The sequence below is a fragment of the Maniola hyperantus genome, chromosome 16, assembly GCF_902806685.2.
Source record: "Maniola hyperantus chromosome 16, iAphHyp1.2, whole genome shotgun sequence".
NCBI classification, from domain to species: Eukaryota; Metazoa; Arthropoda; class Insecta; order Lepidoptera; family Nymphalidae; genus Maniola; species Maniola hyperantus.
The window spans coordinates 7,655,218-7,680,829 of NC_048551.1; the positions used below are offsets into that span (position 1 = coordinate 7,655,218).

The window sequence follows — 25,612 nt, forward strand, 5'->3', positions numbered from 1 at the left end:
GAAACGTCGAATAATATAAATTACACCTTCGCAATAATTTTAAAGGTAATTTATGTCGCAAGCCGTTTATAATAAATTATATGAAATGGAAATATCCATTTTAAAATGTTTACGCCAGAGAGACGTTTCCGCGTAAAATTGTCATTGGATGCCGGCTTTACGGACTCGTTCGGTTAGAAGCTTCGACGTGGAGGAAAAATCTCCTTCCATCTTACGGCGTCATTTGGAATCAGCGCCCGTGAAATTTGTCGCGGTTGCCAGCGCGAAGCTACCGTGCAATGTGCTCGATGCATTTGCACGACAAGTGGTGGTATAAAAGGGACCCTTGTTAAAAACCACAGTTAAAAATGCACTATAAAAGGAAAATATCTGCATATTTTCCTTTATTTCCATTTATGGAACACATGTGCGGATTCTTAAGAACTGTTGCGTCGCTGGCGCGCTTCCAAAGCTCGTGTTGGGATAACTTGAAGTGGTTCTAAAGACAATAATAGCCCCCGTTATACTGTTGTGCCAAGATGGCCTCGCCCGGATACGGTCTTGAGTTAATGCTTGTGTAGTGTACATTCAATTAAGGGAGTTTTGGTGCCAAGTGAATGGATATGTGAGATATGGGCTCTGAGTACCAAGATGCAAATAGTTAGTTTATTTTTGATTACTCTGTCCTACCATTTCAAGGATCATAATAAAATATTTTATTAAACTATGTTTTAAATACAATTACTACGAATCGTAACACTCTACGTTCGCGTAGCATTGTGCTACGAAGTTCAACTATGTAATGATATAAAATTATTAACAAGTCAATGGTAATTGTAGAGAATATTATATGCACTGCACTTTAGTTAGTTTATATTATTGTAACATAATATAATTTATGTCTATCATAATAATATGATATGATGGATTTATGATATAATCTGTGAAGCCTTAATCGAATATCACCATGAAACTCTCTAACCAATCTCTTTTCTAACCTTCTTTCATTTTAGGATTCGCGCAGTTTTTAGTTTTTTAATTTAACCTAAAAATATGTCACACGAGAATAACTAAAATAGTAAGAATACTTACGTATAAAACCCAATCCTTAGGACTGTGAGCATTGGTCCCGCACACGTAAAGTCTGGATCCGTCGCCCATTGGCTGAATGACTCTTACGTGGTTTCGGCAGTCGAAATGCTGTAACAAAGAACACTATTAAAAACAAGCACATTCTATTATAAGATACGATAAGATTCGCGTGGATTTAGATTTTTTAAATTCCTGCATAGGAACTCTGCTTCTCCGAGATAAAAAGTAGCGCTAAAAAGTAGTATAACGTCCGTTCCCGAGATGCAAGCTTTCTCCGTACCAAACGTCAAATTCGGCTTGAAAAGCTAGTAGACCGACGGACAGGCAAATTTTCGTACCTATTTATAATATTAAATATGGATTGTTATCTTTTTAAAATAAACTAGATGATGCCCGCGACTTCGTCCGCGTGGATTGAGGTTTTTTAAAATCCCGTGGGAACTCATTAATTTTCCGGGATAAAAAGTAGCTTATGTCCTTCCCCGGAATGCAAGCTAACTCTGTGCCAAATTTCATCAAAATCGGTTGAACGGATAGGCCGTGAAAAGCTAGCAGACAGACAGACACTTTCGCATTTATAATATTAGTATGGATTACACCTTACTTTAGGCGAAGTTGCGGGTGTCAGATATTTAATAATATATCTAAAACAGAAGATTGTTGATCTTACGTAAGTATTATTGAATCAGGTTAAGAGCACACTTAGTATCGATCCCGTTAACTAAACCATAATCCATTAAGCTGAAGTGCAGTAGAAGTATCATTGTATAAATCAGGATCGAGGTTAATTACTACATTTAATTCACTCATTCTCTTGCATTTCAATCAAAATTGGCGCAATACGGATAATTGGTTAGCCGATACGATAAATAAATGAACTGCAATGAAGGAATACATTGGATGTGTCGGAAATTTTATCGAAATAATAGTACGAAAGTATGGTGAATGTACGCTGTGATTATGGAAATTCACTTCCAACATAAATATTGAACAGGTCATTAATATTCCGTACGACAGGAATATGTGATGACCGCTTTTAGTGAATAAAATGCAGCCAAAATGAACGATTGCCGGTGTTTATTAGGTTTCGATATAAATAATGGTAAACTACTATATTTATAGGAGGACGAAGTCTAAAGCCATTTCTTTGAATAGTGCTTTCTTCTATCTACTCCATCACAGAACAACAAAATATGGAATTCTTTCCGATTTACAATTTAAAGTATAGGTGCCATAAACGCAGTTTGTATATTGACGCCGAGTGGTAAAGACGCAGGGTTCATCATACACAAGTATGACGTTAGGTATAGACGTGGTGGTAGACTGCCACTTCAAAATTCTATAAAAAATGTGCACGAGTAACTATAAACTCTTGCCAAACTACACTACTTGGTACACATATTTTCTACATACATACATTTCTCTACCTTAATATAGTACGCGACAGGTCGAGATAGCAATCGGTGAGGGAACGTCCCGCACATCTGCATAGCACCCGCGCTAACCTGTAGGGCGATTGTCTAAAACCTGCATCAATCATTATTACAATCTCAATTGTTCTGATTGGCTGAATTTGTGCGATTCTTGTTGCAACAATGCATTGTGGCCAATAGTGAGTGAGCATTAACCAATCAGAGATGATTGCGATGATTGCGATCGTGACATTGTAGCTGTCAAACAACCGCGGTAGGGCTACTGGTTCGTCACCATCGAGCGCGGGTGACGTGCGGGTATGCGAGGCGTCCCCCCTCCTCATATCCTGATTGCCATCTCGATCTGTCGCGGACTATATTAAGGTAGAGAAGTTTGCAGAAAATTGCGTGTGGAATTCCGCAGCACTACTTATAGGTATAACATGTTAAAATAAAATGGAACTTTTGGAAATGAAATGAATGGAACGCACCATGCCTGCGCAGACAACGTCGAATAGAAATTTGCAGGCGCAAATCACCGCTATAGATTTGTTCTCTAAATACAGAGCTAACACGCACTTCCTACAGAAGACTTCTATGATATTTTATGTTTATCATCATCATCTCAAATCATTGCCAGCCTACTACTGCAGAACACGGGTTTTTCTTAAAAGAAAAAGGTTTATAGTCTTTTAAGCAACAATTAATTATTATCAGCTATCATGTTATGAAACGCACATCTGATATTCAATTTTGATATCCATACATTGTTTCGTGAAATATAAAATATATCCAAACAGCACCGCAATAGTTTGCGGACGGTTTTCGTCGTGACGTAGAGAAAATTAGTTTCAATCCACCGTCGCACCGCAACCGCACGGCCATCACAGAATAGTCATACTGCCGCAGCTCTCGAAAGTATAACGAGACAACTAACAATTCGCAAATTGTGTTTCTGTTTCATGACATATTATACCAATTTAAACTTTGTTCTAAAACGATTTCATACATAGTCTCAACCTACCTACTTTCAGGTCATACTATGATTAAAGTAAGTAGTGAGTAAGTATGATTAAGTAGGACGTCTTATTATGATTAAAGCAACATACGCAAGTAAAGAAAAATACTGTAAATTTACGATAAACTATAAATTATGGTATCCCTTTTTGTATGTAGTAAAATGGATCAAATTACAATAAAAAAAATAAAGAGTTTCAGGTAAAGTTGTTTAAAGTGTATAATGTAGACAATAAATGAAGCCAATTTTTTCAAAATATACGTCACTGTTATAAATCATCTTCACAATAGTTTATTTCATCTTAATTTAAAAGAGATGTTCAAAAATCTAATTTGGAAATTTGTTTTCGTGATACCCAAACTTTAATGTTTATCATAAGTGGAATTATAATTTTCTTGAAAAACTAATTGATGATTAAAAATAAAAGCCGTGGAAAAAGGAAAAGGAAATCATCGTGAGGAAACCTGCATGCCTGAGAGTTCTCCATAATGTTCTCAAAGGTGTGTGAAGTGTACCAATCTGTACTTGGCCAGTGTGGAAGTATGGCCAAAACGCTCCTCAGTCTGAGAGGAGACCCATGCTCTGAAGTGAAACGACGACGATGTGATTGACAGCGAATGGTTGATCATGATTATGATGATGATGACTAAAAATAACCATGACTGATTTTATTTATTCCTATTTCCGATTTAAAGTATCTTCCAGTATTATGTTTTAGAGCATAGAAATATTATTACTACCTAGAGTTAGCAAGTTTTTGTGTTTCGCCATTTTGAAATCTGACAGAATATCCGCACTTGACTGGACGGCATTCGGTGTGACATAGAGAAAATTAGTTTCAATCTTTCGTCCAACCGCAACCAACGGTCTACCGTCAGACATAGCTTTTGAAAATACACTGAAACCAGTTAGTCGTTTCATTGTGTTTTCAGACATTGAATTCTCGAATACTATAGTAAATAATATATCTACCTAAATCTTTATATATAAAAAAGGTGACTGACTAACTGACTGACTGATCTATCAACGCACAGCTCAAATTACTGGACGGATCGGGCTGAAATTTGGCATGCAGATTGCTATTATGACGTAGACATCCGTTAAGAAAGGATTTTTGAAAATTCGTCCCCTAAGGGGGTAAAATAGTGGTTTGAAATTTGTTTAGTTCACGCGGACGAAATCGCGGAAATATATAGTTAACAATAAAATATGTAACGTCACAAGATATTCTGCACGTCAACATTTTTAGAAAATGTTTCTATTTCCGATATTTCTGGAAGTAACAAAAATACAAAATACTTAACTATAGATCGCGACAGGTCGACATTTATACGACTATTTAAGCAAAACGTGTTTTGTGATATTTCTTTCCAGTATTTCGTTAATTTTAAAATCTGTCATAGCACAATAGTGGACGGGCGGCTTTTAACTTGACGTAGAGAAAATTAGTTTAGTTAGACCGCAATAGCTGGACAACACACAATGGCTCTTGAAAATGTAATGTATTAATAGCCACACTTCCTACTAACTCTTTAGCTTTCTATCATGTTAAAGTTACTAGCATAAAAATATTTGCTGTAGTATAAACCGTCTTTGTTGAAAAATCATATGATCTAATCTAATCTAACTCTACATCCAGGACTAACATCACTATTCACTACCCATATTATAAATGTAAAGTGTATCTGTTTGTTGGTTTGTCCTTCAATCACCCCACAACGGAGCAACGGACATGGGCTACTTTTTATCCCAGAATACCAAAGAGTTTCCACGTAGTTTTTATAAACCTCGGGCTTCAGCTAGTTAAATACATGTTGGTACATATTTTTACAAATGTAGTACGACGCATAATAGTTTTGTTGGTATACCTATGGACGTAAAATAGTTTAGAAAAGCCTGCAAGCCATAATTTTGTAAGAAATGTTAATTGTTAGGTCAAAGAAAAATTATTCAAACAAGAATGTTACGTAACCTTTCGTGACAACCAAGAAAATTCAGAAAATAAGTTACGCAGAAAACTGGTAAAAGTGTTTCAAAGAATCAAATATTGCGGGAACAAATAAGCCACGCAAAGAAAAAGGAACTCCGGCAATAGTGCGGAAAGTAAGGCAATACACCACATGCTACCCCCATTTTTGCTATGAAGAAACTAAATTTGTTTTATTAGTATTAAAGAGGGCTATAAAAAAGAAATATTCCCGAGTCTATCACCCTGATCGCGGGAAGAACGACTACTCGAAAGCTATAATCAAAGTTTCTCGCTGTAAACGAGTTTTTCTTTCTCTAAACACGATGTCGTAACACGGAAAAGGCTGGGAAAACGCCGACGGTGAAATTTTGAAAGGCGGCCACAGGGTCTCACTTTGCCCTTTTAAGTTCATCGCTCTCGCTCGTGTCGTTTGAGAAAAATTGCAAGGTAAATTAGACAAATTTAGATTTCAAGATAAGTTTTTGGTTACCCATTACACTCTTTTATTTTTTACTTGAAACTCTTAATTAAAAATTCTGCGAATTCGTGTTTACAACTTTTATTACTTAAGGAAAAATATTTCTTTAAGAATTCATTGGTACAGATTCTAAGCACAACCTTATTTTAGAGTATTCGCATCCTCTTCTTACTAATGTAATATGAAAAGGATAGACGCAGTTTGACAGTTTTAAATTTAATTTTTAGATGATAAAACCCGTGATTTTAGCGCACAGTCACGAGCCTACTGTTTACAATTTGTAGCGCGCACTAAAATTTAGAGTCTTTAAATGTAAAGCTCATGTTCTGTCCCTTTTTAGCATTGTTAAAAAGAAAAGGAGAAAGACAACGGAATCGGTGCCATTATCTTATTATGTATAGCGGTTAAAAATAACGTTTCCTTATTTGAAATGAAACAACCGTGAACCAAATTCGTCACGAAAGTAGGGCAGTTAGCAATGCAAATGAGAGCTTCGTATATCACTAGCAAGAAGATTCTTTGTGTTAAAAAAATAAGTACATCTCCGTGCGAAAACCATTTGTTAAAAAAAAGCGCGGGGAAAAGTAAAGCCGGCCGTAAATCTACTTACGTACAAAGTGGCGAATAATTAACGAAATGGACCAATCGAAAGCATTAGTTCCAGGCGAAGTTATGCGAAAGCCCAGCTAAGTGCCGTTAAAAGAAACTTAGACGTGAGCCTGATTGTTCTCCTGCTTAATTCTGATTGTTTCCGAGCAAAACACTTCTGTTCACGTCAGTACAACGGCTAAAACGTTCCAAGTGTATTAATCCGATAATTACTTTAGAACAATCTCTAGCAAAGTTACCTCTGTGTGGAGCAAGTTTTTACGAGAAAACAAAGAACTTTCCCTAATTGTTTATTTTCACGCGCCTATTGTATGGAAAAAGTAAAGAGAAGTTTTGATGAACTTGAGAACTCTTGAATAGCCAGAAATTATACCCTATTTACATTTAGCTGATATAAAAAGGAACGTGAGCATAAAATTAGGCATCGCAAAATATATATCAATACACCTACCTATAAAAATAAAGTTCTGACTCACTCATTGTCTGACTCATCAACGTTCAGCCCTAACTCTTGGATCTAACAAGCTGAAATTTTGTATGGACGTTTCTTTCTATAATTTAGACAAGGTTGAATTGAACTTAATTGAATTGACCACCTGTTAGATGTCTCAATAAAAATAACTTACCTAAATTATAAAATGCTGGCTGTCTCGAGTAGGGTTTAAACGAGTTAATTATTTATTCAAAATGTATTTTTATATGTGGAATTTTTATGATAAAAGGTTATAACCCTAATTTACATGGAATTTAAGGCACAGTGTGTTAATGTAGAGGTTGCACACATTTACTCATAATATATTAATTATTTCACCAAGCCTAATGGAAGTAGGCTATAAAGCGAATGTGAAACATTATGCTGTAATACGCCATCTATTCTTAATTACCTCTGTATAGCTAATATGTGTGAACTGTGATGTATACCTAATATTATGTTCGCAAAATTTACTCTACTTTATAAAAAGATTCGCAAACTAAATAAGGGCTATTATGGTCAAAAAGAGAAATCAATACCTACCTAATTTTATAAATCCGAAAGTTTTTTTTAAATATTCACGGTCTATACGTTTAGCCGATTTTGAAAGGTAAGTAAAGGAAAGGTAGCTTGCTTGGTAAGGTGAAAGATAGCTTGGATCCCGGGGATGTACCTACATAGCCCATAGATTACTTTCTATCCTAAATCTATATCTAGGATTTTGAGAACTTAAATCCACGCAAACGAAGTCACGGGCATTATGTAATATTATGAAACAAAACACTATTAGTAAAATCAGCTACTTTTTATCAATCGTCAAAACGCTTGTTTAGTAAGGGAGCTTGTATGAAATACACAGATGTGACGTCATAAACGTTTGACGTAATTTGATGTACTTTTTTAAGTTAAAACGATAATTTCTAAGCAAACTTAAAACTAACACGGTGAAATTTGCCATTTTTGGAAAGCTCTCTATTAATTAACAGTTCCTAAGAAATAATTTATTTTTGACATAGTTATCATCCCAATTCTTTTAACAACAACATTCCGTGCTACTGTTCACAATAAAGGGATTCTTATGAAATTGCCTCCACACTATAAAATAGTTATATCAATTACAAACACAGTCCAGTGGGACCCCAAAATAGAAGAAACCAGTCGAGCGTAGAAATCGCTCACGTCTTGAACATTATCGAATTAGTGAATCGTGTAGTGCCGTTAAGCTGACTTTACACGAGTAAGATTTACAACTAGTCACCAAGCAAATTGATTGCTCAGCAAAAATGGACTAGAATATTTCTATGTTTACAATCCGGGTATGAGACAACAACAAGTAAACAAGAGTGAATAAGCATCTTCTGGGTAAACGCGTCCCATCTTAGGCCACATGATCGCTTTCCATCAGGTGTGATTGTGGTCAAGCGTTTGCCTGTAATGAATAAAAAAAATTGTTTTACAGAAGTTTGAGACCGCTATGAAAATGCACTTTAAGTGAATTAGTGAATCGTGTAGTGCTATTAAGCTTACTTTACACGTGTGAATTACGTGTGAGATTAATAGCTGAAAGTTACTAAGCACTCAATAATTGCAAAAATGTAAGAGAATATATTTTGTATAAGTTGTTCTACAGACTCAATTATATTTATATTATTTATAAACAGAAAATTATATTTATTTATTTGTAATTTGGTACCTACTGACAGTTGATTCCCATACTTCTTATTTAAAGATGCTTGATGATGATTACAAAGTACAAAGCATGTTGATTGTTGATAGATTAACAAAAGAATATCAGCCATAAAAGAGTCGCCTGACGTCTACTAAATCCAAACAAATCCAATATACTTCGCTGAATCCACAAACCGAATTGTTGGCGTCCGCAAACTCGATATGCACGCACCATTAGCCGCACGATAAAATCGGGCAGTGTAAATTCGTTCTAACTTCCACAATCACCCGATCTTTGGAGACGGGGTGTAACCGAGAAATAAAACAAATATTGCTTTTACGCCGCGATTGTAAATCAAAATTAACGGCCTTAATATAGCGAGCAGAACGTAGCTTTAAGCTCCCCACTATGAAATATGCCCGCCGCCCGCCGCTCACAGTTAAAAATGGGATTAACCCTTGATGGAAATAGTGCTAGTTGTGTGCAATTTAGTGGAGAACAAAGGAGTTTCAATTGATTTAATGAGGCAATAATGGAACGTTCTCTGCAGCGGGATAAGTTTATTATGGAGTTAGATAAGAGCTATATCTTGATTCTTGAGTCTTAGAATGAAACAGTATTATACCTTGTAGTAGTAAGAAACTTTTGTACACTTACAAAATCGTTCTGAACTCACAACTTCATCTGTTTTTAAGGAACTTATAACGTGATTTTAATTATAATTTTTAATTATTTCCATGCTCTGTACGAATAAACTATAAAGTTTATTAATCTCCCTTGTCGGTCTCTAAGCGGATTCGTACCGGAGCGCTAAATTATTGTATGCAGGCTGTACGGTTTTGCTAGTAGTAACTAAGCACGGCCGAAGCCTTCCACCAGACATTATTTTTTAATTTACCAGTACCACTTACTTCTGATTTTCCTTTGGAGACACATTGTGCTACGTTGCTTGGCTCCAAATTGATGGCATCCCTCTGCAAAAAAAATTAATAACATTTAGTCTCAATGTTAACGTGAAGTCAGATTGCATTTTTCGTTCACACTATGCTGGTAGTACCTACGCTGTAGCTGCGTAGCCAATCTGCGTCTGCGTAGTGGCGTAGTATAATATTGGCCGCCGAGAGTCAACGACTACGCATATATAGCGTAATATTAGCGTATTGTCGTTGACGACGAGTTTAATATGTATAGAAAAGCAGAAAACTATGTGATTTTTTTACTACATTGATTGATTGTGATTTATGTGACTATTACAACAAGTAAAATGTGTTCAAAAACTTACATCGCAATGTGATGCGCTTATGTTGTTCATATTCAGTCGATATAGTCGGTCCCTGGAAAAAAGAAGATTTTCGTTAATTTACCTACTATAAGCATACCATTTAATTACTAGAAATATTTATATTTAAGTGGGTATCTGGCTACGTTTTGATTAAATTAACAAAAGATTGATCTACTATTCAAATTAACTTTAATTAATTTAAAAGATTGTGTACGGATCCACATACCTAAATTATAATTTTATGATGAGTACAAAACCTAATCTCTATACATAAAAATGAATCGCTGAATGTGTTGCTGATCGCAAATCTCGAGAACAGCTGAACCGATTTCGCTAATTCTTTTTTTATAATATTCCTTCAAGTACGAGGATGGTTCTTACGGAGAGAAAAATTTAAAAAAATTCCTGAAAAAGAATCGACTGTTGGGCGGTACCAAGTTCGCCGGGTCAGCTAGTTTCAAATAGTTATGGCGGGAATACACACCAAGTAGCTTGCATGCCAAAATATTGCATGTGCCAATAAATGGCACACTGAGGGTACAGTTAAAATGAGGATAAAATAAAAGAGTGAAATTGCATGCGATTTGCTTTGTGTACATAAATTTGACATAATAAAAATTACAGGTGACTTTTGATATATGGTTTGGTTTGTAGCCCCCCCGCCGCGGCCCTTGCTTCGCTTTACATACCAAAATTACCATTTGTGGAATCGACTTAGTTGTCAGCTTTGAGCATGTAGTTTAGTAGGTATGTATGTACACATGAGAGTGCAAGCTGGCAAGTGCAAAAAGCTTGTAAGCCATTGTGCAAGGTACATGCATGTGTATTCCCAGCTTTATAAAAGTTACCATATTTTATTACCTCCAATAACAGACAAAATTAGTTACTAAGTTGTAATCATAAACAATAGATTAGGTTATTGCCGAAAATGCCGATTCCCCATACCGAAGTTACAAGGTTGAAAACGCAATCAAATAGCTTTATGGCCGATAATGTAACAATCTTGGGATGGATGTTTCGTAACACGCACTATTGACCCTCTAATAATAACAGACCCAGTATTTTGTAGTAGGTATATAATATAGGTAGGTAAACGAACAAAAGCTATGAAATTAGATAAAAAAAATTATTGGTCTAATCGTTTTAATCAATGATTAAATGATGTCAGTTGTATGACTACTGTGTGTTCTACCTGGACTGTACAAACTATTGAACTGTAGTCAGTAGGGGTGGTAGGTAATTAAAAAATATATTTAACGGCGTATAATGTACGAACCGTGACAGCGTAGGTGCATGCAATCATGCGCACTCATACGTGAGATTAATTAATTTGTTATTTCCCGTGTTTTTATCATGAGTAACAGACAGGGTAGGTGACAGAGGGCTCACCCCTGATAAACGCATCCTTATGCTCCCTAAAATCTGTATAAAAAAAAATTCAAAGTCCTGCCTGACTGACTTATGTATCAACGCACAGCCTGAACCGCTGGTCTTATGGGCTGATTACACCTACCGAGTAGTGAAGCGAGACAGTAAAATGTCACGTATATATATATATATAATACGTATTTCGAAATTGCGCCGAGCACTCGCAAGTGTTTATACCAACCGAGTACTCGGCCGAGGACACTGACTCGCCACTGTACTCGTTAGTGTAATCGTACCATTAGAGACATGAAATTTGGAGGGCGTGTTCTTTTTAAAGAGTGGGTTAAATGGGGGTTCGAAATTTATGTTGTCCATACGGACGAAGTGGCGAGCGTAAGCTAGTAAGCCGTCCGCTGCGCCAGATCCTTCTTTCCACGCACGTGCAAACTGTGGAACCAACTCCCATCGGCGGTGTTCCCACTAGATTATAACATGGGGTTATTCAAGGGGCGGACCAACAAATTCCTAAAAGGCCGGCAACGCATCGGCGGCTCCTCTGGTGCTGCAAATGTTCATGGGCGGCGGTAATCACTTAACATCAGGTGACCCGCCTGCTCGCTTGCTCGCTATATCTATTAAAAAAAAAAAAAAAAAAGCTAGTTTTGTATATAAAACTGTCAAGTGCGAGTCGGACTCACACACAAAGTGTTCCGTACCATCGTACACGACATACAATAATGCACTTTTTGATAATTTTAATTTATATGGCGGCCTGTTTCGAAATTCGCCATCTTGATTTTTTATTAACTTGTTGTTATAGCGTTTACGCAGTGCACACTCTGTTAATGAGTTACAGCCCGCTGACATACAAACGGACGGACAGTGGAGACAGAGCTTACGGAACCCTAAGAAACTAGCGATTTTTCAGTTATCCCATGTTATAAATGCGAAAGTGTGTTGTTTGTTACAATCACATCTTTGCAGCGGAGCAACGGATTGACGTGATTTTTTGCATGGGACCTGGAGAGTAACATAGACTACTTTTTATACCGGAAAATCAAAACGTTCCTACGGGATTTGAAAAACCTAACTCCACGTGGACGAAGTCGCGGGGATCATCTAGTAAGTAATACAGTTATTTGAAATGTGGCGATGGTCTTCATATTTTAAATGCATAATTCAATTCGTTGTACATATTTAATCTTCTAGAACCTCGTTGGACACGTTTTTGTCGCGTGTTGTGTTAAAACTTAAGATCCATTTGTTTTGACCCTATCGACGGACAGCAAATATAACAATATAAAGTATTGCGTAGATATGATAGCCGAGTGGTTAAGACGTTGGCCGCAAGACTATTCGGTGGGTCAGGGGTTCGACCCAGACCTCCAACTTTTCGGAGTTATGTGTTATATCACTTGCTTTAACGGTGAAGGAAAATTGTGAGGAAACCTGCGAGCCTGAGAGTTCTCTATAATGTTCTCAAAGGTGCATGCATTTTGTGAAGTCTACCAATCTTAGCCAGCGTGGTGAACTATGGCCAACCCCTTCTCATTCTGAGAGGATATCCATTCTCAGTAGTGAGCCAGCGATTAGCTGATGATGATGAATGCGTAGGTGCGTTTTATATTTAGATTTCAATAAACACATACCTAAGTACCTATAAAAGGAAAAGCTGACTGACTGACTGATCTATCAACGCACAGCTCAAACTACTGGACCGATCGGCCTGAAATTTGGCATGCAGATATCTGTTATGACGTAGACATCAGCTAAAAAGGATTTTTGAAAATTCAACCTCTAAAGGGATAAAATCGGGGCTTGAATTTTGTGTAGTCCACGCGGACGAAGTCGCGAGAATAAGCTAGTCTAAGTACAAAACTGTTTACTTGAATCACAGTTCAAATAAACTTTAGATTTTTGCACAAAGTCACTCGTTATTATATAAAACGTGAAATGCAAAACTTACATAGCGCCGACGTAGAGCGCGTCGCGTTTGGAATCCACAAAGAAGGTCCTGTAGTATAGAGTCCCGCAGGAGAATTCCCTCACATGATCTGAAAAGAATGAAAAATTGCCATGAACTCCGGGTTCTTACAAGATAAAGAATTTTAGTTTTTAGTAAATATGTTACGATTTTAGACTTTTGACATGACACTTGACCCATCTAAGAGTTAAAATGGCACGTGAGAAGCCATTTTGTACGGAGTATACGTACTGTGTTTTATAGATTCATGCTTCATATAATACGTAGTGATTATACGTTGTACAACTATAATATACAATATTATATACAGCATTGGTGTGTATCCCGTCAACGAATTATCATAAACGAATCTATCTATCTAATACGATCGAACTGTAGGTAGGTATAGTTTATTATAATTTGTTGCAGCGTTCAAAAACGCGAACCTTGTTTTGGCTTCCATATAATTCAAAGCAATTATTTCATGCTTATCTATTATTAAGGTGGGATAGGACACGTAAGGGACGAGGGTATGGGATGGAGTCACGCACCGAACACCCAGTAGTTTTACAACCAATACCCATTTTACGGAAAATCAACGATATAGCAAAGAAATGAGGTACAAATCGTAGAGCGGACGTGATTCAACGTGCGTGCAATTACTTGGGTATTGCCATTAATATTGGTGTTCCTAACATTCGTACCAATTTTCTGAAAATTGATACGAATGTTGGGAAATGCCACAATATTGACCGAACTATAATATAATGTATATCCCGTAGTTTGAAATAAGCTTAACGCAGTTGTGACACATGTTAAACATATTTCATGGCGCGTAATATCAATTCTGAAACAGTCCCTGTATCGTGGACGTTGTATTTAACCATGTAAAATAAATGTTACTTTGAATGTGACGTTGGAAAAAGGCGAACATCTCGCTTCCCGAGTCCCGAGACTAGCCATCCGGAAGACATTTGAATGTGTTCGCTGCTCACCTAGTACCTACTCGCGTCCGTTCGTTGCTTCCACTAGTATATGGAATACATTTTTCACGAAGCCAGCCGTCACTGTCTTTTGTACGGTTTAAGTCTGCACTTTGTGGAATAAAGAAATTAAAGTCTCACGTCACATGTTCTACATTCTGCAGCAGTTGTGTCTTGTTTTTATTATTTACTAGATGATGCCCTCGAATTCGTCTGGTTTCTTAAAAATCCCGTGGGAACTCTTTGATTTTCTGGGATAAAAGTAGCCTATCTATCTCGTATCGAGATGCAAGCCAGTTCTATAACAAATAGCAGATGCCTACAACTTCTACGGTATGGACTTTTAAAAAACCCCGTGGGAACTCTTTGATATTAATGGACAAAAAGTGGCCACACTGATATAGACAGACATACTTGTGAAAGTATGTTTGTAGGTTTTCTTGACAGACACGTCAGATGGACAGACAGACAGACAGACAAGAAAGTGCTCCTATAAGGGTTCTTTTTTCTTTTTGGGGTACGGAACCCTAAAAATCATAAGCTTTCATTTGTTATCCAAATGTAAAAAGGAATTAGATTATCTCTCGATTATCTATTGACTTTCGTAACGTTATAGAGAACTATAAAACAAATGGATGATTAAACTAAGTTTGTAACAGCGACACAAACTTCGCCAGTGACAATGTTTCGCTATAAAGAAACTTTAAATTGAAAACACTAGAAGCGGATCCGAGCACGTACAAAATCAGCCCTCTTGTTTTTTCAATGACTGCTTTTGTTGCGTCGATTTTATGACCCTTTGTATCGAATTTATTTACTGCCAGCTTTCTCCCTGATTTTAGTTACAATTTCACGGCGTTTTCCCCCACTGCTTAGAAAGGAGTGTAATCTTTTTGAAAAAAATCAGTTAGACAGCTGAAAGCCGCCATTTTCAAATGTGTTTTTTTACATTATATTCGTTTTTGGCAGAGCAGTTGTATTTTTTAATTTTTTTATTACGAAATTCATATGTGATTAAATAAACGGCAATATAATGGATGATTACTGATATGATACCATAAAAAAACGCGAAAAAAATATCCTATATTTTGAAAAAGTTCACGATATATTTCAAATAAAACATCTGACTGACGCTAGAGGTCAACGAACGTTGCGTAAGAAGGCCACTCGGAGTCAATACCGCGTTGTAAGTGGGGCATTGACCCGAGTTTCGCACGCTATACATTGCGGGTTTGAAAAATACTACATCACTAAAAGCTAAATGCTAGGCGTTCTGGTTACACCCTGTATTTTGATTCATGTTACAATGTTTTGCCGAAAATCAAGTTCTGCTTATGGTCTAGTAACAATGTTTCACACCAAATGAAGTTTGAATACAACGTATTGGCAGGCAAGGAAATCGAGCAGCTGGGAATCAAGCTACTGTATTGCTGTAATGCCTCTGGGGCGACGTTACCTTGTACGTACAATCGATTTGCTCATGTGAGGTTTCTATGTGTTATTTCATGTGTCAGGTGTCTACTATATACCTAGTGTGATTACAGTACACAAATAATTGTACATATCTCACACCCGGCTTTACTCACGAGTTTATTCGACGTTAGCCCGACTAAAAAACTCCGACCCGAAAAGGACTCCGGATGGGTTCGAAACTAGTCGGGCTAGCGTCGACTAAACACGTGAGTAAAGTTGGGTGTGAGATATGTGTAATGGAAATCACTCACGATAGTACACAAATTGTATAGCTATTTTGAGAATTTACTAATAGCCCGCGACAGCTTGAGATGGCAATCGGGGTATGAGGCAGGGGGACGCCCCGCACACCTGCACATCACCCGCGCTCGCCGGCACCGGGTTAGCAAGGAGGCTCTGCGGGTGTCCGGGGTGTTTCCTCCACGATTGCTAATTCGACCTGTCGCTTATTATACTTTGACAGTTGATGTTTTTGTATGGCAAGCAAAAAACCAACAGGGTATAAGTAAGGTATTGGTGAATCGAATATAATATTATAAAGAGATAAAGTTTGTAAGATTGGATATAGGGGTAATCTCCGTACTGTACATTACATAGCACTCGAAGATAATGTGTTCCTGTAGGTGGCGCGAATGAAGTCCCGGGCAAATGCTAGTATCTATGAAAGCTGTAAAGAACCTGAAAATAGCAAGATTAGGTACTCTACTTAATCCCTATTTAATCGTATTGCATGTTATGAAGACAAAAAAACCTTTAATATACAACGATAATCTAATACTCTGACTAAAAGCATTCTAGGAATTATTATAAAAGTCAGACCAATATTTCAAAAGCTTTTACTTTTAAAGCTTCGTAATAAAGTCTGAAAAGCGTTTTAAGTTGCCGCCGCTCATGTGGGAATTGTTCTCTATATTTATATTATTGGAAAATTCAATCTGTCTGTCTGTCAGTTATTTGTAACATAATAATTCAGACTAGATGTAATGGTTCCAGTAAGCGGTTTGAAGATAACCGACTAGATGGAATAGATTGCGTGATGACAGAGAAATAGACTTAAAACAAACTTCTATCTATGAACTTCTCCAAAGTCCAGAGTGTCTACGTAACTGCAGCATGTAGGTATATTTTATTTATTTACTGTGTATGGGAGCAGTGTATACCTAGGTTTGACCATAACAATAGGTGACCCCGAGTCATAAATTCTATTAGTTATATAACTTTCGTGAGGTAAGCTATACTAAAGTACCTCCCTGTTTGTTATACAATCCGATTATTGTTTTTACTGAAATGATTGTTATACAATTGAGTTGCAAATCACCGCCGCTGAAAATAAAATATACAAAAATCGGTGTCGCAAAATGTGCTATATGAAGCAACTTCCATAATAATGGATTCAGTGGCAATACATTTTTCATCATTCAATCTCTGTGGATTACAATACACATATTTTAACATGTGATATACTGTATTTTTTGTATGCGTTCACTTTGTTTTCATGGATAAAACAATGTATGCTTCCCAGCTTTATGAACCTTTTGGAATAGGTTTTTTGGTACCTAATCTATACGAGATTGTTCAATACTTTTGCCATAGTCTAATTCAAATGGACTTATTTTGATTGAAGTTACAGCAGCCAGCTCGCCCCACGTCTTCACCACCATGGCCAAGTGCAATTTGGTAAACAACATACTAGTACATAGGTACGCATACGAGAACATTATGGAGAACTCTCAGGAAATCAGGTTTCATCACGATATTTTTCTTCAGCGTTAGAGTAGTATTTACACAAAATATTTACCAAATATTATTTATAGTATTTACCAAAATAATTTCTTTCGTCTTTCTTCTCAACTTGTTTATTTATTTAAGTATTTCGTTGTTATTAATTCAAGGACAAACTTTTAAAAGTAGAGCGAATATTATATGAGTTTTAGTGTTAGACGTTTTTAGGCCAAAATAATAAAGGCTAGGTTGTAATATTATACCACTCAGCGAGATTAATATTTTATCAGTTAATCTAAAAAACAGGCTACGACTACAATTTTTTTACACATCTAATCCAATTATTTCCCGTGTTTATAATTTATATACTAAAACAAATCCATGTTATTTCGTCACTTCAATCACTTAACCCTTATCTTGGTTTATTTTGCATAAACATAGCTTATTTATTTAATACTTTAACAAAGGCCTAGGTTCGTATAATTTGGGGCCAAGTTATCAAGATTCCAATGAGCCTTGTCGGCACGCAAACCGTTTAACTAGTGACAGGAAAACATAAGCAATGTTTTTGGAATGTTTTTCGTATTTTATGTACGGTAGGTACCTAACTATTTTAAGGTAAAGTTTTTTCTTAAGGAATTTAAGGAACACAACTAAGAATTCAGCTAACGGAAGAGGTCACGTAACTGTAACCTTATTTCTTAGGTGCCGAATTATCGATATCAGGACCACAATAATGTCCAAGCAACGCTCTAGGAAGCCGCTATCTCTTTCTAAAGGTCGATGTACAATATTTTCTGTCTCGTAATGTACCTACCTCCTACCTCCTACATCCAAACTTACAAACTTTACCTTTTTAGGGTTCCGTACTCGAAGGGTGCCAACTGCCAACGGGGCCCAATTACTAAGCGCAAGCTGCCCGTCCGTCCCTCGGCCCTCCGTCTGTCTATCAGCGGGCTGTATCTCGTGAACCGTAACAGGTAGAGAATTAAAATTTTCACAGAATGTGTATTTCTATTGCCACTATAACAACAATAATAAAAATATCAAAACGGCAACCTTAAAAATTTAAATGTGTAATTTCTTGTACGGTAGTACGGAACCTTTCGTGAGCGGGTCCGACTCACACTTTTCTCTCCTCTCTCCTCGTTTAAGGTAGACTTCTGTAGATCACGGCTGAAGCGATTAACGACCCACAGAATCAACCTCTTGTATTTTTCAACATACTCAAGCGATTATTAGCAGATTAAATAAGTGACCAGCTTGTTACCGCGGTAGGAGAGAAAAGCGTTTACCAATATCGGACAAATTAGATTTGTATCGGATAATCTCGTTTATCTTATCCCGTAAGGATTTGTATTGACCTCTCCATAGTTCTTTGCGCTAAGCTAACAAGATAAATGACTATTAAGGTTACGAGCCGACGAGTTGTGTAAGTTAACTGTGTAAAATAGAATAGCTCGCCAGGCAGTCTTAGTCTAAAAAAAGTTAAAGCTCTTATTAAAATAAATAGTTTGAGTACAATTGCTAGAAGCTATTATTTAAACATACTACTGTGATATTATGTCAACCAAGTAGTACGCGACAGATCGAGATGGCAATTGGGGAGAGAACGCCCCGTACACCCGCACAGCCCCCACAGCGCGAGTGACGTGCGGGTGTGCGGGGCAGATAGACATTCATATTTTTTCTGCAGTATTCAAGAGGTTCTAACGACATGGGCATGGCGACCTTGCATTGGAAAGCGTAGCGTTGGCAGACCCCACTATGTAGGTTGACAGTTGCCAACATCAAAATACGATTTGCAGTGAGCCGCTGGATTCAGGCGGCGCAAGACTGTGGCATGTGGAAATCCCTACAGAGACCAATATATCTATAGCAGTAGGGTTCTATTGGTTGATGACGATGACGATAATAATGAAAAAATTAAAAATATTTATTTAACAAAGCAGTTTTGTCAATTTTAACATTGTCTGATGGGACCCACACTAGGTAGTCCTGTGTCGTGGGTACCTGATTCGCAAACAATAAACAATGTAACCGGTAAATGAGATCGAATACTGAGTGAATTCAAAATTTTCTTTACCCGCTTGTAAAAGGTACAATGGTACATAGGTCTAGGTGCTTAGACCTACATCTGCGACCTCATTATATAATTTTGGGTTCCGATTTGTAAAACTTCGTGTTTCTTACCCCGATGGAGGTAATTGTTTTATCGCATGAGCTCGATGGTCAAGGGGGAAAGGGGCAGGGGCCTCACAGCTGGACTCGAGGAAACTTTAACAACGCACGTTTTCAGATGGTATCGTGCTAAATTATTTTGGTCAAGGATAGTTTCAAACTAATTCTGTTCTTACATTGTATTATTTGTCACAACATTGTAAGTAGCTAAGGTATTGCGGGGTATCAGTGATTACATTGTAAAATATCTTGCAAAATTAAGACGTCAACAGTTGCAATTTGTACTATAGTTACAAAGTAGCTTATCCCCGCGACTTCGTCCGCGAGGACAACACAAACAAACCCTTATTTTACCCGCTTAGGGATTGAGTTTAAAAAATCCTTTCTTAGCGGACGTCTACATCATAATAGCTATCTGCATGCCAAATTTCAGCCCGATCCGTCCAGTCGTTTGAGCTGTACGTTGATAGATAAGTCGGTCAGTCGGTCACCTTTTTCTTTTATATATTTAGACTAGCTTCTGCCCGCGGCTTCGCCCGCGTGGCCTACAGGAAACAAATGGCATTTTTTTTCAGAAACAAACATTATAACATCAGGACGCGCACCCTGAACAGCACCGAACACATATAACCTTCCAACCCCCATTTCACTCCTTTAGGGGGGGGGATTTTCTCATAGTCGTTTCTTAGCCGACACCTAACCTCAAGAAAAAACCTACTTTCCAAATTTCAAGTCAATTATAATATCAACAATAATTTAAACTTTCCCATACAAACTTACATCCCCTATTTTACCACCCTTATGGGCGAATTTTCCAAAAATCCTGAAACACGTATTTCTTCATTTGTGACCGAAAACCCAAATACCAACTTTCATGCAAATAACTTGAAGAATGACCGACTTTCATACAAACTTCCATCCCCCATTTAACCCACTTAGGGGTGGAATTTCGAAAAATCCTTTCTTAGTGGATACCTACTCTTCACAAAGAATAGACCCTCCAAATTTCATGTCTTTAGGACCAGCGGTTTAGGCTGTGCGTTGATATCTATGTCAGTCAGTCAGTCAGTCAGTCAGTCAGTCAGTCAGTCAGTCAGGACTTTGAATTTTATATATATAGATAAATAAAAGATAAAATACAAATACAAATATTAAATAGATTTTATTTATACCAACTTAAAAATTTAAAACAGTCCATCTGAAAAGCTTTATGGCTAAAATATGTTTCGCCTTTGACATGAATATTCTTAATAGAACGACTAAATTTAAAAATCAAAATATACTTATTTATTTCATTCAGACAACTAGTATCTCTTAAAGCAGAGTCTATTGAGAAGAGCCAGCAAGAAACTCAGTGTAATTACACTTTTGTCAAATCTTAAAGTGATAAGTGAAAATAACTACGCTACACATTCACGAAAAAAATCACATTACTTATAATTCGACATAAAAATATAATTACCACAAAGACATCCTGATAATAATAAAAAATAGAGCCTTCAAAGTAAATATTGTTTCCTTTTGATGGATTACACAACAATTACCACTGGCAGGAAGCGCGTATTTTTTTCATTTGGCAATCGCTACGGCACCGATAAAGGTACACAGTACCGATTAGATTTTACAATTGGCTTACTAGAACAAAATTTTCAATGTAAGAGGCAGCAGTCAAATTTCGTTTGCATCTTATACATACAAAAAACGGTCAAGTGCGAGTCAGACTTGAAGGGTTCCCTACCATCGTTCAACATAATATTAACACTCTGTCATGTACTTTTTTTTATTTTTTTATTTGGTTTTTTGTTATTGTAGCGTCAATTCTGTGAAAATTTCAACTCTACCTATTACGGTTCATGAGATAGCCCGTTCACAGACAGACGGACGGACGGACAGCGGAGGCTTAGTAATGGAATAAAGTCTGTTCCTATGAGTTGCGACTGTCTTTATTACAAGTAAATAATGTTAATTATTTATTCTATAAGTAAGTCCTTGAGTGGAGACTGCGTTTAAGCAATCGTAGTGTGGGACGCCCTCCAGCACGATGGACCAACGATATAAAGAGGCTGGCGGGAAGTGGATGAGGAAGGCTGAGGACCGGGTGTGGTGGCGCTCTTTAGGGAAGGCCTATGTCGAGCAGTGGACGTCCACAGGCTAATGATGATGATGATTTATTCTATAGGCTGAAAAAGTAGTAGCCGTCTCTTGTTCTATTTATTTGCCCCATTAGCCCTCTAATACTTACTCCGTGGATTGGGTTAATTTAGAACGTGCCCCGTGGGTGTTTGTGTTTCGTGTTATTGCTGTCTTTAACAATAACACGACAGACTAGAAATTAAATATGGTAGTTTTGAAGTTTTTTGTGACGGTAACCTTTTAATGTTCTTTGAACGGTTTTGGTTTTTAATGACTTTTCACTGAAAACAATTTAAATAATAATAATTTATCGTAGTAGGTAGTATCGCATGGTATTCACCTGGGACTTAAAGTTTTTGGTAAATATGTCGTTGTAAACTTTGCAGTTTTAACGGTTTGGACTATATTGATATTATTTAAAATAATCCAAAGTATATTTTTTTAATGTCTCGTCAAAATTTCATGATATCTCGTTAATTTAAATGGATTTTTATTTTATTTTGGAACAAATTGATTTATTTATAAAGTGGCATACATAGTAAGCTTTAACGGTGAAGGAAAACATCGTGAGGAAACCTGCATGCCTGAGAGTTCTCCATAATGTTCTCAATGGTGTGTGAAGTCTACCAATCCGCACATGACCAGCGTGGTAGACTATGGCCAAACCCTTCTCACTCTGAGAGGAGACCCGTGTTCTATAGTGAGCAGGCGATGGGTTGATCATGATGATGATGATACATAGTAAGTATTAAGTAGTTCATCATCATAAATGCAGGAAATGATCGATATACCTAATATGTCTACTCTATAATAGTTAACTGTAAAGCGTCAATTTTATCCCGCCATTGCATAATCATATTTCAGTCACGATCCTCGATCTGGAGTACAATGTAACTAGCGTTGAAGAGGAGTGACTTGCGCGAATTTATCGCAACTTGTACATCTTGAACGTACCTACAGTACGCAACAGGTCGAGATGGCAATCGGGGAGGGAACGTCCCGCACACCCACACAGCTCACGCGCTATCCCGGTGCGGCCGAGCACGGGTGACGTGTGGGTGTGCGGGGCGTCTCCACGCGTCATACCCCGATTGTCATCTCGACCTGTCGCGTACTACATGTAGCGACGCCTCTAAACTAGTGGTATGCTATATAAGGAGAGTAAATTAAAGCTTGGCAACTAAACTATTTACACTGTAGGTAAATTACGTAGACGCGTGTCGCGATTAACCCGTTCAACTCGCTTAGTATCGTCGCTTCGGTGGCGTTACGTTCAAGCCCAAGATTCGTGACTGAAATCTCATATTATACGCGAGTTAATTTAGTTCTGCGGCGCTCGTAGTTACGGCTTGCAAATGTTCGAAATCATTAGTTTGAAGATGTTGGATAGTTTTAGATAAAGTTACGCTAACTTTGCGTTGTTAATCTAGGTTAACTTTGATACGATACAAAAGTTATTCGATATTAGAGTATTAGGTACATACACTACAACATTCACGATTTTACATAGGTAGGTACAGGATTCAGCTACCTATATATAATTTTAAATTCGGCCCCATTCCTTATCTAGATTATAAAGGGAATCTCTGTGCAAGTATCAGCTTAATAAGTCCAAGGGTTTGAGCTGGGCTCTGATTTTTTTTTTATTCAGATACAAGTTAGCCCTTGACTGCAATCACACCTGGTGGTAAGTGATGATGCTGTCTAAGATGGGAGCGGGCTAACCTGGAAGGGGTATGGCAGTTTTTATTCAACCCATATCCCTTTGGTTTCTACGCGGCATCATACCGGAACGCTAAATCGCTTGACGGCATGGCTTTGCCAGTAGGGTAGTAACTAGCCAGGGCTGAAGCCTCCCACCAGAAAATAGTTAGTCAGTGAGTGAGGCAGGACTTTTCTTTTTATGCTAGACTAGTGTCCTTGTGGATTTAGGCTTTTAAAAGCCCGTGAGATCTCTGTAAATTTCGGGGATAAAAGTTGCCTATACCAATTTCCGGGATGCAAGCTACGTCTGTACCAAATTTCATACAAATCGGTTTAACGGATGGGCCTTTAAGAATCCCGTGGAAACTCTTTGATTTTCCAGGATAAAAAGTAGCCTATGTCGTTCCCCGGGATGTAAGCTAACTCTGTATCAAATTTCATCAAAATTGGTTAAACTGTTGGGCCTAGCAGACCGACAGACATACAGATTTATAATACTAGTGTGGAAGAATGGAAATATCAGCGAGAGCGACAGCTATTAGTAGATAACTATCGCTAATTCCTAATGACATCTATATCCTGTACACTTTACCTAGTGCAATGTTTTTCCATCTGTTTAGAACTACTTTTTTCAGTAGGCATAGTATCAGAAATGTTGGTGTGATGTGTAAAAAAAGTGGCTCGTAGACCTTTTACGCTGTTTTAGTCAGTAAGTAGAGTGCATGGTTCAAGTTTGAAACTTTTATGCATTTTTCCTTCAAAATTAAGGCTTTTTAAAAAGAGTTAAAGCGAAATAACATTTAGAGAGCGTCAAAATTAAAACGCTTTAAAGAGCTTTTATAAACTGTTCATTTCTCTTTGAAGGATAAACATTTAGTATCTTCGTCGCTTGGAACAATGGTTAGAGTAAGTGTCGTTTCGCTCTGGGAACAATTGAGTGCATTCGTATAAGAGACGCTTAACAAAGGACATGAGAATTAGTGCCGGTAGTTTAAGTTACTGCATTAAGCATGTCTCTAAACTCGTTTTATTTATGATACTAGCACATACTTGCGATTTTATCTGTGTCTTTCATAAGGAGATCGTTATTTGCTTTTTAAAACAGTTAGGTACTAATATAGATATAGGAATATGTTAATCTGAGGTTACTATTAAGCACTTGTCTGACTGAGGTGAACTAAAACTAGAAACAAGTTAGCCAGCAACTAGCGAAATAGGCGATTACTCGCATCGGTCGCGCGAGTAGTCGCCCGTCATTCATTAATATAATCCCCGTGCAAGTTGCCTGCGAGTAAGCGAGATTTGTCTTTGATATATTTTGTCGCTGTGACAAACTAGAGCAGAGAGAATTCTCGGCGATATGCAATGTGCATAGTCAGCAATTAACAGCTATTAATACGTATAAGTACGTAATATACGGAAAGCTGTACCTAGCCTAAAGCCTAGTGGTTCGCCCGCCTCCTCTTCAGAGGTCGGGGGTTTGGTACCGGGCACGCACCTCTAACTTTTCAGAGTTATGTGCGTTTTAAGTAATCAAATATCACTTGCTTTGACCGTGAATGAAAAAATCGTGAGGAAACCTGCATGCCGAAGAGTTCTCCATAATGTTCTCCAAGGTGTGTGAAGGCTGCCAATTCGCACTTGGCCGGGCGGTGTAGACTATGGCCAAAAACTCTTCTCACTCTGAGAGAAGACCCGTGCTCTATAGTGAGCCGGCGATGGGTTGATCATGATGAATAGACGTATTTATCTCTTTCATTAACATAGAATTTTATCATCATATACATCGATAGTACGTTTTTTGAGTGAGAAAATAGTCGATAGGTATTCGTTTCCTCGTCGGCGGTGGGACGAATGCCTTAAGCTTGACTACCACCATCAGGACTTTAATAAAAGTAGTTTTTTTTGTATTAGTGAAAACGAAATTATTGTTATTTAACACTATTTTAATCCCTCTCTAGCTATTGCTGAGGTCTCTTTAGTCCATCCTCCCCCTCTTCTATCCTTGGTTATTAAGCATTTATAGGTAATCAAAACTTTTTCGACCCCACTGCATATCACCAGAGCTATAATATTAAAATAAGTACTTATGCTATAATTGAGCG

The 25,612-nt window shown here is 37.4% G+C and overlaps 1 protein-coding gene across 4 annotated transcripts in view; it reads right to left on the reverse strand.

The window, feature by feature from the left end:
• LOC117989611 (semaphorin-2A-like) overlaps positions 1–25,612 on the reverse strand; it is a 420,606-nt gene that overhangs the window by 56,116 nt on the left and 338,878 nt on the right. For all 4 annotated transcript variants that reach the window (XM_069503904.1, XM_069503902.1, XM_069503903.1 and 1 more), the window contains 4 exons: positions 13,315–13,402; positions 9,981–10,032; positions 9,610–9,672; positions 1,072–1,179 (listed from right to left, as the gene is read on the reverse strand). In XM_069503904.1, coding sequence (XP_069360005.1) covers positions 1,072–1,179; positions 9,610–9,672; positions 9,981–10,032; positions 13,315–13,402 — 311 coding nt within the window. The remainder of the gene's footprint in view (positions 1–1,071; positions 1,180–9,609; positions 9,673–9,980; positions 10,033–13,314; positions 13,403–25,612) is intronic.